At 38.9% G+C, this 14,600-nt stretch overlaps 1 protein-coding gene across 13 annotated transcripts in view; it reads right to left on the bottom strand.

Annotated features, from left to right (window-relative positions):
- The window catches only part of ssrp1a (structure specific recognition protein 1a), an 82,729-nt gene that overhangs the window by 48,529 nt on the left and 19,600 nt on the right, over positions 1-14,600 (bottom strand). For all 13 annotated transcript variants that reach the window (XM_035424634.1, XM_035424621.1, XM_035424622.1 and 10 more), the window contains exons 4-7: positions 8,250-8,355; positions 574-767; positions 307-407; positions 38-167 (exon numbers count right to left, since the gene is read on the bottom strand). In XM_035424634.1, coding sequence (XP_035280525.1) covers positions 38-167; positions 307-407; positions 574-767; positions 8,250-8,355 — 531 coding nt within the window. The remainder of the gene's footprint in view (positions 1-37; positions 168-306; positions 408-573; positions 768-8,249; positions 8,356-14,600) is intronic.

Here is a 14,600-nt window from a genome sequence, read left to right as displayed (position 1 = left end):
TGTAAACTTTTGGCTTCAACTGTATATGAACACTCACCACAAAGAACATCTGTCTCTGGTCTTTATGTGGCAGCAGGAAAAGGCGGAGCACAGTGGTGTAGGGGATCTTGTAGTCAAAGGTTTTGCCGTGGAGGTGCAGGAAGGTGGGATAGATGCGGATATCGTACCTGTGGGAGGGAACACCAGTACTGAGGGGGGCCCTTTAAAAACAGACTAAAACCAGAACTTAAACCACTTTGGGGTGATTTGGGTTGATACTGTGGTAGATGGGGTAAACAGTGTGATCAGCAGGTGAGTTCACAGTACCTGCCCCTGGGAGTGAGACACTGCAGCTCTTTGAAGATGCAGACGGCGTCTCCCGTGGCCTGGATCACATCTGCCTTCGACAGCACATTCTGAGCAAAGGCCTAAAGAACAATGCACACTGTCACTTACTGCAACACACACATGCACTTATGTTCTCGCAATCAAATTCTTGTGTTCTCCATCACCCTGAATAGACACTTCCGCTAAATGTGCGCAATGTAATGTACGGCCATCAGTGTACAGTGGTGGCCATCACAGGTACAGCACCTCTACAGGGTCCGTTCCTTCATCCCCGGTGCTGGGGGGCACATAGAAGCGGACTTCCATCAGAGACACCTCAGCATCGTCATTCTGATGGAATTCCAGCGTCACTTCATTCTTCCCCGTTGCGCACTGCGACACACTGGATAGCGGCACCTCGAAGGCGGGGGTGTCATTTATATCGAAGGACAGCAGCGGCCCTAGGGGGCACAGGATCCCACACGTTCAAAAAAAAAAAAATGGTAATAACATAACTGCCATGGTACACTACAGTGGGCACAGAGTGTGTGGAATAAATTAAACCGCACCATATAAAGCACATCATTGAGTACAGAAAGGGACTAAAAATTAACTAAAAAATAATAAAACTCCATAAATGCATTGTCTGCAGGGGCGCCAATCATTTGGGGGGACAGGAGACCAAATGAAAAAATAAATAAATAAATAAAATAAAATGCACCCCCTCCCCCCCCAAATGGTCTCAATAAAGGACTAACAATAATCATTAAAAGTTGCATATTTCCTAAATCAACACCATTGTCATTTGATTCTGTCCGTCATTCGAAGCGATCAGAGTGGCTCGTTACAATTACATCAGAAGTGTTATTATTGATGGAATGCTCATGAAATACTTATTTCAAAGCACAAATAAGAGCCGGTGTGTCATAATAAACTTCCACATATACACAACTTCAGTCCACAATATTGTTTATACAAGGTTAACTTGTAATAGCTAAATTTTAATAACCATTATATTGATTTTCGGTCAGCCCAGTGGTTCCGAATCTCAGCCCTGGGCCCCCCTGCATATGCCATATATGGTTTTCATACCAACCACAATTTCAATTCCAGAATTTTCACAAGCTGTTCATTTCTCTTAATTACGTGCAGGATTATTTACTCCCTTAAGCCATATTATGTAAGAAATAGCTATGCATGCCATTACATAAAATAAGTTAATTACTTTTAACTGATCAAATTAAAGACTGAATTTAATCAATAGGCTCCTACGACACTTGGCCACCAAAACTAACCCTCTGGAAGAATTCAACAAAGGCAAAGTAAATAAGATGACAAGCCAAAACCTTCATTGTGTTAAGTTTACGGAAAAATTTCTGAAAGAAGCACATGGGTCTTAATTAGGAGATTATTGATTAACCTGTCTTTCATTTGATCCAAAAAATGTGTTACCTTTTGTTTGTAATCGTTAGCAATATAACACAACAGAGTTGTTCCAATACCAAAATTAAAAGCTTTGGTACCTCGGTATCGATAACACGGTAAATCACAGATAGCCAAGAATTTCATACAAATTGAAATGCAAACTTCACATATCTTTTCAAAAATATTCAACAGAATACCATCTACTGTAATATGATTGGCTGTAATTTTTTTTATAGCGGCCATGTTTTTTAAATTATGGACACTGTTCAAGTTTAGTCTTGTAACAGAACAACCTGCCCTTCGATTCAGAATGGTCTCAAGGTCTCAAGGCCGATGACCGTCTGGAAGTAATTACAGTGATTTTAATTGGCATGGCCAACATGGGTCAATTTGATTGGCTCACCGTTCAGCCATTTTTTTGATGTTTTTGATGAACTATTGCTTTGCAATTCAGTAAGTGACAAGTACAAAGATGGAAAACACCAAATCTGACATCGACCAGATGGACGGTTCAGGAAAAGATTATATTTTTTGTGTTTTTCCAAAAATTTTAAATGGCGGAAAATCTAGGTAGGCGCATTTTATGGGTGGAATAATATAATTTTTTCCCTTTGAACAGGATCTTCTAACAGTCTTGGCATTAGTAATAATTCTTGTTCTTCTTCTTCTTCTTATTAGGGGTCCAAGCAGCGAAGCTGGTGGAACCCTGTTGTATCTGTTAGGATTATTATTAGGGGTCCAAGCAGCGAAGCTGGTGGAACCCTATTGTATTTGTTAGGATTATTATTAGGGGTCCAAGCAGCGAAGCTGGTGGAACCCTATTGTATCGGTTAGGATTATTATTATTATTATTATTCTTATTTTTCTCTGCTAAAAGTGTCTGAGGCTCAGCAACCATAAGTCCTAGAGCAACCAAATTTGGCAGGTGGGTTCCTATGGCCCCCCACTACTCAGGTACTAAAAATCACCTATGTCGGCCAGATGGTGGCGCTATAACAAAGGGTCATGTTTAAAAGGTCATAACTCCCACACCATAAGTCAGATCAACACAAAACTTCATCGACATATGCAGCTGAACGTGCTCTACAACTTTGCCATTGGGACCTATGTCCGCCATATTGTTTGCCCGCCATTTGGACTTTTATATTAGTTGGGGTGCGGAAGAGCTGGAGGTCCAAATCTAAGTGTTACGACATCTAGTAAACTTCTTTACGGCAAGCAAAGTCCATGGCAACGCAAGTAATCCGACACCGTATGGTCTAGTTTTTATCAGTGAGGGGAGGGTCTGAACGTCGAGGAAGCAATGGAAGACAGTGCCAGCCAGAGTGCATGCTAGGCTACTAAAAGTTTGTTAGTAAAATCTTTTTGAGTGGATGAATAATTACTTTTCTTTGGCATGGATCCATTTGAAGACAGTACCGGGTGAGTTTGTTTAGTCTTTATATCTGTCATTATGCTGAGAAATAGCTAAACCATTTTATTGGTAGGTTTTGAGTTTCTGTGCAAACGCGCGAAAACACGCTGGTATAATAAAACAATGATGGCAATACATATATAGTCCGCTTCGTTCCGTTGCTACCATAACATAACAAACTATCTTGAGCCTACAGTTGCAGTTTCTCGCTGCAATTACTAATATTGAATATAAACAAAAGACGCAATTTATGCTGTACTCTGCAAATGTCGAAGTAAATAATATGGTACTCTGAGCGTAGGAAGCAGATAGCATGGATGGCGAGTTGAGATTTCATTTTTTGCTACTAAAAGTTTGTTAGTAAAAGCTTTGAGAGGATGAATCATACAGTACCGGGTTCGTTTAGTCTTTAAATCCATCATTATGCTGAGAGAAATCGTATTCTCAATTTAATCTCTAAATTGACTGCAAGCTTAGAGTTGTAACTAGGTAGCTGTTTCGTAGGTGACTTAGTTAATGCACTCGTCTTAACTATTGCTTGTATTTTTGGATAGACTGCGTTGTTGCTGTTCTTGTTTGTGTGAGTGTTAATCAGTTTAACCTACAGGGTCCAAGTTGAACTATGCGGTTGTTCTCTGCACTTGGAACAGTACTTCTCTCTAGGGTTTTCGACACACTTGTTCCTGGTTATGGTTATACACTCTGTTGTACGTCGCTCTGGATAAGAGCGTCTGCCGAATGCCTGTAATGTAATGTAATATTCCGTAGCAACAAGATAAACCTGACATTAGCCCTAAAATATGCCAATACAGCAGTGAAAATAACGAATAACGAAATAAGCGAGACTAAGTTTTTTAAAAGTATACCATGTCATTCTACAGTCAATATCTGGGACTAAACATTGAATAAATATACAATCTTACCACTGGTTTTACGCGTAGAGATGTCCCTTTTGCGACTGAGTGGTCATATATTGTCTTGGACAATCCGTTTCTGAAATATACGCGCATTTGTGATCCCTGGGTAGGCTACCTTCAAAAACAGCTGTGCGTAATACCATACCTGTTGCTTACGGCGTTGTCGCCCTTTTTAGTACAATTTGGTTTTGATTGACAATTCATTTATTCAGTAGGTGAGAGTATAAGCTTTCTAACGATGTATAACATGTCTGATTTTGCTTTTGGAATAGCGTTTTATAGGTCAGCGTAACTGAAAATGTTCTCATCTGCCAATGTCTAAATAAATAATACGGCAGGCTACTCTGCGCGCAGCACGAGAGTAGCCTTTTGTTTCGTTTTCTCTCAATGTCGTATTTATTATTTGAAATGTGTATTTATGTGTTATTATTCTATCTGTCTCTGAGGCGCTCTGAAATGTGCATTCTCTGCTAAGCTGAGCCATGGATTGGAATAGGTTTGTGTCTGACGTAGTGTTGCACGGTACACCGAAACTTCAGCACTTTTTCAGTACTTATAAAAAAGAAACGGTTCGGTATTAGATTTTTCTGACGTTCGGTAGTTTTGCGTCAAATGTAAAAGCCAGGGAAATGTGTCTCCCGCATTACCGATTGAGAGGATGAAAAGTGTAATTTGTCAGAATCTTCGCTAAATGGCAGTAGCAACTAAGGTTGGCAAGTGAGGTGACGTGCACTTGTGCACTTATTCGTTGATACAGTGCAAGCTTCGACTCAGTTCACTTTAGTAGCAATAGGTGTTCTAATTTGGAAATATTATATTATAGGAAGATGCTGCATTGTTATTAAAATACGCTGTTTTTAGATCTATTTAAAAGTGAAAGACCTTAAAGATTATTTAGTTTACAATTGTTTAATTTTTAAAATATATTTAATATATTTTTCTATTGTTTAGTGTTGTAACACTATAGGCCTATGCTTATTAATATGTTGAACAGGCGTCAACTTAAAGGTTGTTAATATACCAGGTTTTTAATAAACTGTGAATTTGAAAATGAGGTCAACCCTTTTGGACATTAGGTTTCTGATCTATGAAGGTATTTTCAGTATTGTTAGGTACCGAGTATTGAATCAATATTGTTTCAGTATCGAGTATCGTGATACTAAACCTGGTATCGGTATGAAAGTCAAAATTTTGGTATCATGACAACACTAGTGTGACGCCTTTTTTAGTTACAGCATGGAAGCGCTGCAGCTGTACATACACGCCGGGCCATATGTGTGTTACGACATCCCATCTAAGTGTTACGACAAAGTAAAGGCCTTTACTGGAAGCGGCCAGAACACATCCATGGCGACGCAACTAAGTCATCCGACAGCGTCTCTTAGCACAAAATTGGCCATAAGTCATCAATATTTTATATAATCATCATGATATTCAGTAGATATGTTGGGTGAAGGCATATGATCATGAGGAAAAAGTTATTTTAAAATCGCTCCATAGGGGGCGCGATAGTGCCAATGCTTGGACCCCTCCCAACCACCGCTTGCGGCTTTAATTATTATTATTAATACAACAACATTATAACAATAAATATAGCTGCAAGCAGCGATAAGGGGGCCAAGCAGTCCAGCAGGGCAGTCGCCATGGCAACTTGATCTGATCATGTTACAAGCGTGGCTGTAAGCACTGATAGCAAGTTTTATTCCAATTGACCAAAGATTGGGTGTAACTGAGATATGAGCTCACATCCTGTTTGGGTCATTTGCCTTTGATTTGGCTGTAATGGATGAACAAAAATGCATCAGAGAACTTTTTTGAGGGTTGGTCTGAAGATGGCGTCCTATCCCATTGGTTCACTGTGATAGAAGTCTGACCTCATTTGTTAGCCAAACTAAGGATAAATCATTCGGACAGAAATTTCCCCAAACAGGTGGGGAAATTGTCTATAAAAGATGTAAAACCTAGTAACGTTTATGCAAGAAAATAGGAAATAGAAGGAAAATACTAAATAGAAATACAATTAATATAATATTAGAGCAAGAAAATAGGAAATAAAAAAATGAAAATACTAAAAAGTGGGGAAACTAAATAAAAATAAAAAATAAAATTATACATCTGTGATTTGTGAGCAAAATACTAAATATAACAAATAAATGAAGTACTAATTAAATAATTTAAACTATATTTATTAGTGTCCCTTTACTATTTAAGAAGATGGCACACAGGGGTTTTCATTAATTTTCCTTTATTATCAAGTGTGTCAACGATCGGATTAATCAAATAGCAAGTAGCCTAACACACAGCATCTTACCATGTTAGGGGGATTAAATCATAAATTCAATTTATTCATTAAAAATCTGTTTTAATCACCAAGTAGTCTAAACTTAACAAACAAGATACACCAGTCTGTTATCTACCGTGTTAGCTTTCAGAATAACCAGCAAAAACAAAACCTGCAAGATTGTTTACAATTTACGCCAGGGGTGGCCAACCCAGGTTCTGGAGAGCCGCAGGGTCTGCTGGCTTTTGTTTTTACTCGGCACTTAATTGATCAATTAAAGCAGTTGATTACACAGTTAACTCACCTCACCTGGTTAATTTTGTGTAAGTGGTTGTTGTATTTAAGGTCAAAACAAAAACCCGCAGACCCTGCGGCTCCCCAGGACCGGGGTTGGCCACCCCTGATTTACGCATTTCAGATATTTGCAATTAATACGAGTGTGGAGAAAGAAGTGCATGTATCCGCAAATAATGCTTATTAAAAATGTGCAATTTCGTACTGCAAATGAAAAAAAATGTAGGCTATAAGGCCTAGGCTACTTGCTAAAACTGCCTATTTGGGGAGAGCTGGCTATATATGATAATATTGAGTAGCCTGTTTTGTGGATTAATTGTATTGATACTCAAGTAAAATCAGGGGAAGTTTCCGCCACTGCTTAGTGATTAAAACAAATTTTTCTAAATCACATTTATCATTTAATCTCCCTAACACAATGCAAAGACGCTGTGTCACTTTCCAATTGATTAATCAGATCATTTGCATGCTTGTTAATCACTGAAAATAAATTAACAGTTTGAGATCAATGATTAGTTTAAAGGAAAGTTTTGCGCCCCACCAATTTCACACGGCCTCCAAAAGCATGGTTGTTTGCTATTGCCTCAGGTATAATTAATATAAGAGAAAAAGACAAAAAGGCGGTACGCCACACGGTGGTGACGACCGCTATTGCACAAAATAATTATCACTGCGATATATATTGCCCAGCCCTAGTATAGTTTCAAACACAGCCTATGTCAACGTTCCCTTCAATTCTCAAAGCCACAGTATTTCTTTTCCAATGGATAACAATCATTTTGTTGTAATACAAAGAAATGTCAAGTGCATTTTGGTAAAATATTGAATTTTGCAAAATGTTGGTTACAAAATTTTGGTACAGTGGTACTTTAGTATCAGAATACCATGCAACCCTATAGCACAGGGGTGGCCAAACCAGGTCCCGGACAGCTGCAGGGTCTGCTGGTTTTCGTTTTTACTTGGCACTTAATTGATCAATTAAAGCAGTCAATTACAGTTAACTCCTTTCACCTGGTTTCCTTGGTCTAAGTGGTTGTTGTATTTAAGTAAAAACAAAAACCAGCAGACCCTGCAGCTCCCCACGGCCAGGGTTGGCCACCCCTGCTACAGCACAGTAAGCACAATATGAACATGGAAGACAAATTTTATTCTTCATGGCATGCATAGATATTTCTCACATAATGTGGCTTAAAAGTGTAAATAATGCTTCAAAACCTAAAAAGCACCCAATTGAGAAAAATTTACATTGTGGTTGGAATGCAAAATCCATGTATCTGAACTGAAACCAGTTCAGATACATGGATTTGCATGCAGATCAACGATTTACAGGCAGATCAACAGATTTACTTTCTCAATAGAACCACCCCCCCCCCCAGCATTTTAAAGTGGTTTTCATCTCATTTTAATGAGGTCAGAAAAAGTGGTTTTTAAAGACAAAAAGTTTTAAAAAGAGAACAGAATGGGGCCAAATTTGAGCTCATTTCTTAATGCAAGTAAACGACATGCCCTTAATTCAGCAATCTGCACAGACAACTGCGAGCAAAAGAAAGTGTTTGTGTATGTGTGCGTGCATGTATGAGCAGGTGTGTACGCGAGTACAAACATGGTTTACCAGAGAATTTGGCAGTGCCCCAGTTCCAGCCCTTCACACACATGTCCTTCTCTGCCAGCTCCACCTTGTAATTAGCCTTAAAGTACTCCGAGATCTTCTCAAAATCCTGCAGACAGGGAGAAAGGGGGCCAGATGAGGGAAGAGGGAACAACGGCAGCTGAAATGCTGTAGTCCTCATGTTTACCGCTCTAAGTTTGTGGTGATTACCGTCTTTCAGTGGGTAATAAATACATCATCGGGGTTCAGTCTGGACTGTAATGTGCACCAGGAGACCGGGATAATCAGAGCCCAATTACCCCAGCTGACCCAGCTGTGTCAGGGCACCCACACTCCCTGATGACCGGCCTGGACACACAATCAGCCCGTTTATTTATCCTGTTGGGCTTATTAACGCCAAACACTGCCTCGAGGGGTTGGGGGGAATGGGTTCCACATGTGGGACAGCAGGTGTAAGGTACGCCGTTAATGCACTCCTCATGGGCTCCCAACCCTGATCTCCTTCAGTGTCTCTCCCTCCCTCTCTCCTTATTTCTCTCCCTCCATTCTCATTCTTTCTGTTTATCAATCTCAGACTCCCTCTCTCCTGTCCTCAGGCTTACACTAGCTGGTTAGCCCAGTTACACCTAAGAAACGCTATAGGCAATGAGTAGCCTAGCCTACTCTGTTATTTGCGTGACGTAAATAAACCGTGAACAAGCGGCCATTAATTCATGATGCAGGAAAATGACAACGCAGTTACCTAACACTAAATAGCTATAGCCGAGGCACATAAAATCATATCCGTTAATACCGCTGCAGTAACGCACGGCACGGCAGTTCTGTAGAATCTCTGAATTACAGGTCATAAAATTTGGACAGCCACCAACTATGAAGATGTAAAACTGAAATGTAAAATCAATTTTGGCACGTTTGATCCACTACAAAACATCTGTACCATAAAACTACAAACTCATAAGAATTTGTCGCACACTGGCAATTCATGCGCTCTTTATAAAACCATAAAATATCCAATAGGCTACATTATATTGTATTCATCATACCTTCTGTTATTTGCAAATTATTTAGGAGGCCAACTCGTGCCACTTAGCCTATTTGCGAGCAAACAGTAAATGCTATTTGAGTAAATAGCAAGGAAAAAATATCCAAATCTGTGAAATATTTCGAAAATATCTGTGAATCGCATAATAACAGTGTCGGCCGATGCCATGTTAATGTAGGAATTCACATATAAACCAGTGTCACATTTCTTTCACAAGGAACTTGAGTCAGAAGTCAGAATTAGTCACTGCATGAGTCGTTCTTGTTCACTAGGAAGTGGAGTCAGTGAACGAAGAGTCAGAAGTCGGAGTCAGGACCAGAGCTGTGAAGGAACCAGTGAACGAATCCAGGAAAAAATCATTTTAGGTAGTCAAAGGATTCATGTCCCTGAAAGGAACAGTGAAGCCACACTGTACACGCCAACGGAGGCGGTCACCTCCGCAAGCCATGTTGGGATTGCAGGCGGTGCGAGGCGAGGCGGCGGGGGGGATGACCTAAGTATCTTCAAGCCCCAGGCGGTACAGCTATGCGTCGCGGTAACCAATCAGATTTGATCTAAAAATCTGTCAAGTAAATTGTCCCCCTTTCCAAATTTTAGTTCCACATTCTATAGTTCCACAATGGAGGACTCCCTCGTAATTGCCATGTTGGGTTTCCCAACTTTATACGATCCTGCGCTGCCCTCCTACAGAGACACAGACAAGAGGAAGCAGCGTGGAGGAAAGTGTATGAAATTGTTGGTGGTGGTCTCTGGTATGCCATTAGGCTATACAGATACAGTGTAATTTTCACAGAAGATGCAATTCTGCGGATGAGCTAATGGCTAGTCGTGGTCAAACAAGCATGTATGCCCACAAATGTATATTGTGCTCTATTGCAAACAATTCTATTTAAAAATAAATGAATAAATGATAGCAGCACAAATGTTTTACCCAAAAAACTGATTATTCTGAACAATAACGTTTATCAGATGACAATGAAGCACGATTATTCTGAACAATAACGTTCATCAGATGACAATGAAGCACAAACTGATTTTGTTGTGAGAGAAACGTAGACCAAGTGAAATCAAGGTGACCATAAAACTAATAATGAATTAAAGCCGCAAGCAGCGTTGGGAGGGGTCCAAGCATTGGCACTATTGCGCCCCCTATGGAGTGATTTTAAAATGGTTGTGTCCTCATGATCATATACCTTCACCCAACATATCTACTGAATATCATGATGATTGTATAAAATACAGATGACTTGTGGCCAATTTTGTGCTAAGAGACGCTGTCGGATTACTTAGTTGCGTCGCCATGGTTGTGTCCTGGCCGCCTAGCCGTAAAGGCCTTTACTATGTCATAACACTTAGATGGCATGTCGTAACACTTAGATGGGCCAGCATGTATGTAGAGCTGCAGCGCTTCCGCTGCAACAAAAAAAAAGGCGTCAAAAAAAAAATAAAACTAGTGTTGTCACGATACCAAAATTTTGACTTTGAAACCGATACCAGGTTTAGTATCACGACACTTGATACTGAAATTATACTTGAAAATTAAACGATACTGATTCAGTACTCGGTACCTAACGATACTGAAATTATCTTAATAGATCAGAAACGTAATGTCCACAAGGGTTGACCTCATTTTCGAATTCACGGTTTATTAACAACCTGGTTCATTAACAACCTTTAAGTTGAAGCCTCTTCAACATATTAATAAGCATAGGCCTATAGTGTTACAACACTAGACAATAGAAAAATATATTTAAAAAATTAAACAATTGTAAACTAAATAATCTTTAAACAGGTCTTTCACTTTTAAACAGCATAATTTAATAACAATACAGCATCTTCCGATAATAAAATATTTCAAAATTAGAACACCTATTGCTACTGAAGTCAACCGAGTCGAAGCTTGCGCTGTATCAACACATGAATGCACAAGGGCACGGCACCTGACTTGGCTACCTTAGTTGCTACTGCCTTCTAGCGAAGATTCTAACAAATTACACATTTCATCCTCTCAATCGGTAAAGCGGCAGCCACATTTCCCTGGCTTTCACATTTGTCCTAAAAGTACTGAACGTCGGAAAATTCTAATACCAAACAGTTTTTTTTTTTTTTTTTTTTTTTTTTAATTACCGAAAAAGTGCCGAAGTTTCGGTATACCGTTCAACACTACGTCAGACACATATTCCAATCCATTGCTCAGTTTAGCAGAGAATGCACATATCAGAGCCGCAGAGACAGATAATAATAATAATATAATAACAGATAATAATTTCAAATAATAAATACGACATTGAAAAAAAAGAAACAAAACGAAATATCAACTCGCCATCCCTGCTACCAGCGCGCAGAGTACCGTATTATTTATTTCGACATTGGCAGACTACAGCATAAATTGCGTCTTCTGTTTATATTCAATATTAGTAATTGCAGCGAGAATCTGTGCTGTAGACACAAGAAAGTTTGTTATATTATGGTAGCAACAGAAGGAAGTGGACTATATACATAGGCTATATTTACCTTCATTGTTTTATTATACCAGAGTGTTTTTGCGCGTTTGTAGAGAAACTAAAATCTCAGCATAGCGACGGACGGGGATGGGACGATATGAAAATAATTTTCAACCGTCCACCACATTTTGGCAATGTTCCAACACTCTCCTCATCACTGTTGTATGAGTCACAAAAACTATTACACCACTAATAACAAACGCTTACATTACAGTGTGAAATATCCACATTATGTAATACCACTAACCTATTTAAAGACACTCAATTTAAAAAATAACGTATATAACCGAAATATTTAGAGTAGTAGTGCCTGAGTAGTGGGGGTTCATAGGAACCCACCTACCAAATTTGGTTGGTCTACAACTTATGGTTGCTGAGCCTCAGACACTTTTAGCAGAGAAAGCTTCCACGCCGCAACTAAAAAGTCCAAATGGCGGGCAAACAATATGGCGGACATAGGTGGTCCCAATAGCAAAGTTGTGGAGCACATTCAGATACATAGGTCGATTAAGTTTTGTGTTTATCTGACTTACGGAGTGGGAGTTAGGGCCTTTTACGCATGACCCTTTGTTATAGCGCCACCATCTGGCCGACACAGGTGATTTGTAGTGCCTGAGTAGTGGCGGGCCATAGGAACCCACCTACCAAATTTGGTTGCTCTAGGACTTATGGTTGCTGAGCCTCAGACACTTTTAGCGGAGAAAAATAATAATAATAATAATATTCCTAACAGATACAATAGGGTTCCACCAGCTTCGCTGCTTGGACCCCTAATTAGTTGCTAGTTGTTTGTGATAATTTCTACCAGCCAATTAGCTAGCTAACCAGATCTAACTTTGATGACATTTCAGATAATGATAAAAACCAATACTACTACTTCTATTTATACAGTGCTGTCCCTCCAAAACTTTGAAAACAAGCAGGAATGGATCCTATTTGATATTAAATTTAAATCACAAAATTAAAAAGGGAGCCTAGTCTACCATAATAATTCAAATACAAAATGCAATCTTACATTTTCATCCTTTTTTATTTTTATTCAAACTGGATAATGATAACATGAAATACAACATTAAACCTGGTCAACATTTAACAAACATAACTGTCTGTCAAAAAATAGGTGACACAAGCTGCCGATTGTGGGACATGGGAGCGATGCCAGGTCGTTTTGTCTGCTTTTGTAATAGCGTTTTATAGGCCAGCGTAACAGAAAATATTCTTAGCATCGCATTCACTTATGCATTCACTCTGTTAGCATAAAAATACGCTGCACCTAACGAAACGTGGTCAACGATATTTCGTAATTTCTTGGAAAATACTATTATTATTGAGGACTTCTGGACATAGCTAAGCCATATGTTTGCTGATAGACCTAGCTGACATCGTTTTCTGGAGCAAAACCGAAGCGAATAGAACAGTATCACTGATACGGTCTCTACTCCACATAGATGAGATTCCATCATTGCTATGTACGTATTACTGCTCGAAATATTTCGGTTATATACGTTATTTTTGAAATAGAGTATCTTTAAATAGGTTAGTGGTGTTATATAATGTAAATATTTCACACTGTAATGTAAGCGTTAGATGGAAGTGTAATCGTTTTTGTGAAGCATGCAACAGTGATGACGTCAGAGCTGGAACACTGCCAAAACGTGGTGGACGGGTGAAAATTGTTTTCATGTTGTCTCATCCCCATACAAGAAAACATACGAGAGTACAGAGTATAGAAATACACACGAGTTAATTATTACACATTTAGGTACTGTACCGCATTGTGTGACAATATTTTTGCATTATTTTTTTAATCCGATAGCAATGTTTCATCTTAGACCTTCATAAGGGGCTCATTTATATGTTTTATAATGGACAAACAGCATTTTATTCAATTTTGGAGATATTTTGGATATGTTTCTGGACACCTAGCTATTTTAGACCACTGTACTGACTGAAAGCTTGTAATTCCTATTTGAAAATTATGCAACAGTGATTTTCTTGAGTCAAAACAATTGATTTGTAGTGAAATACGTGAATATAATATGTACAACAATGCATAATTTAGACATTTTGGATAGATTTGGAGACGCTGGGTACACTGCTTAGTTTTTGCTTCATACATCTATAGTAGTTCTACATATCCACCCTTAGATTTTATGAACTTGTGGTCAAGAAGTTTTTGATATAGCACATGTAGTTTAACCTCCTGTATATATGCAATCTCTCAGTATTTCATTGCAAACTTAAAAAGTGCAAATTTATTTTAGATTTTGTCAAAACAATTGCATTTGTGGCACTTTATTTCTTATAAACTAATCTGCGTTAGTATTGTAAATTGTACAAATGTCTTGCTTCATTTAAGCCATTTTTCAAGTCTCTGGGGTGTTCACATCTGGAGTTATAAAGCTTTAAATAGGGTACCCCCTAAATGGGCAAGGATTGGCAAGATTTAGCTTGTGCGCTAAGGTGTTAAATAACCTTTCTTCCCCATTCTGATGCTTGGTATGAACTTCAGCAGATTGTCTGCTGAAGTTCAGAATATTATTATTATTATTATTATTAATTACATTTATATAGCACTTTTCCAAATGCTCAAAGTGCTTTACAGTGAAGGGGAACTCACCTCACCCACCACCAATGTGTAGCACCCACCTGGGTGATGCACGGCAGCCAATTTACGCCAGAACGCTCACCACACATTAGCGAAGGTGGAGAGGGAGAGAACATTTATTTAGCCAATTAAGTCTGAGGATGATTTTTTTTTTAGTGGCAAGTTTCCGAGAGCCAGATCTGGGATTTGGCCAGGACACC

Source organism: Anguilla anguilla, chromosome 7 (genome assembly GCF_013347855.1).
Source record: "Anguilla anguilla isolate fAngAng1 chromosome 7, fAngAng1.pri, whole genome shotgun sequence".
NCBI lineage: Eukaryota > Metazoa > Chordata > Actinopteri > Anguilliformes > Anguillidae > Anguilla > Anguilla anguilla.
The sequence above is the reverse complement of the archived record's forward strand: the minus strand, read 5'-3'. Positions and strand labels throughout refer to the sequence as shown.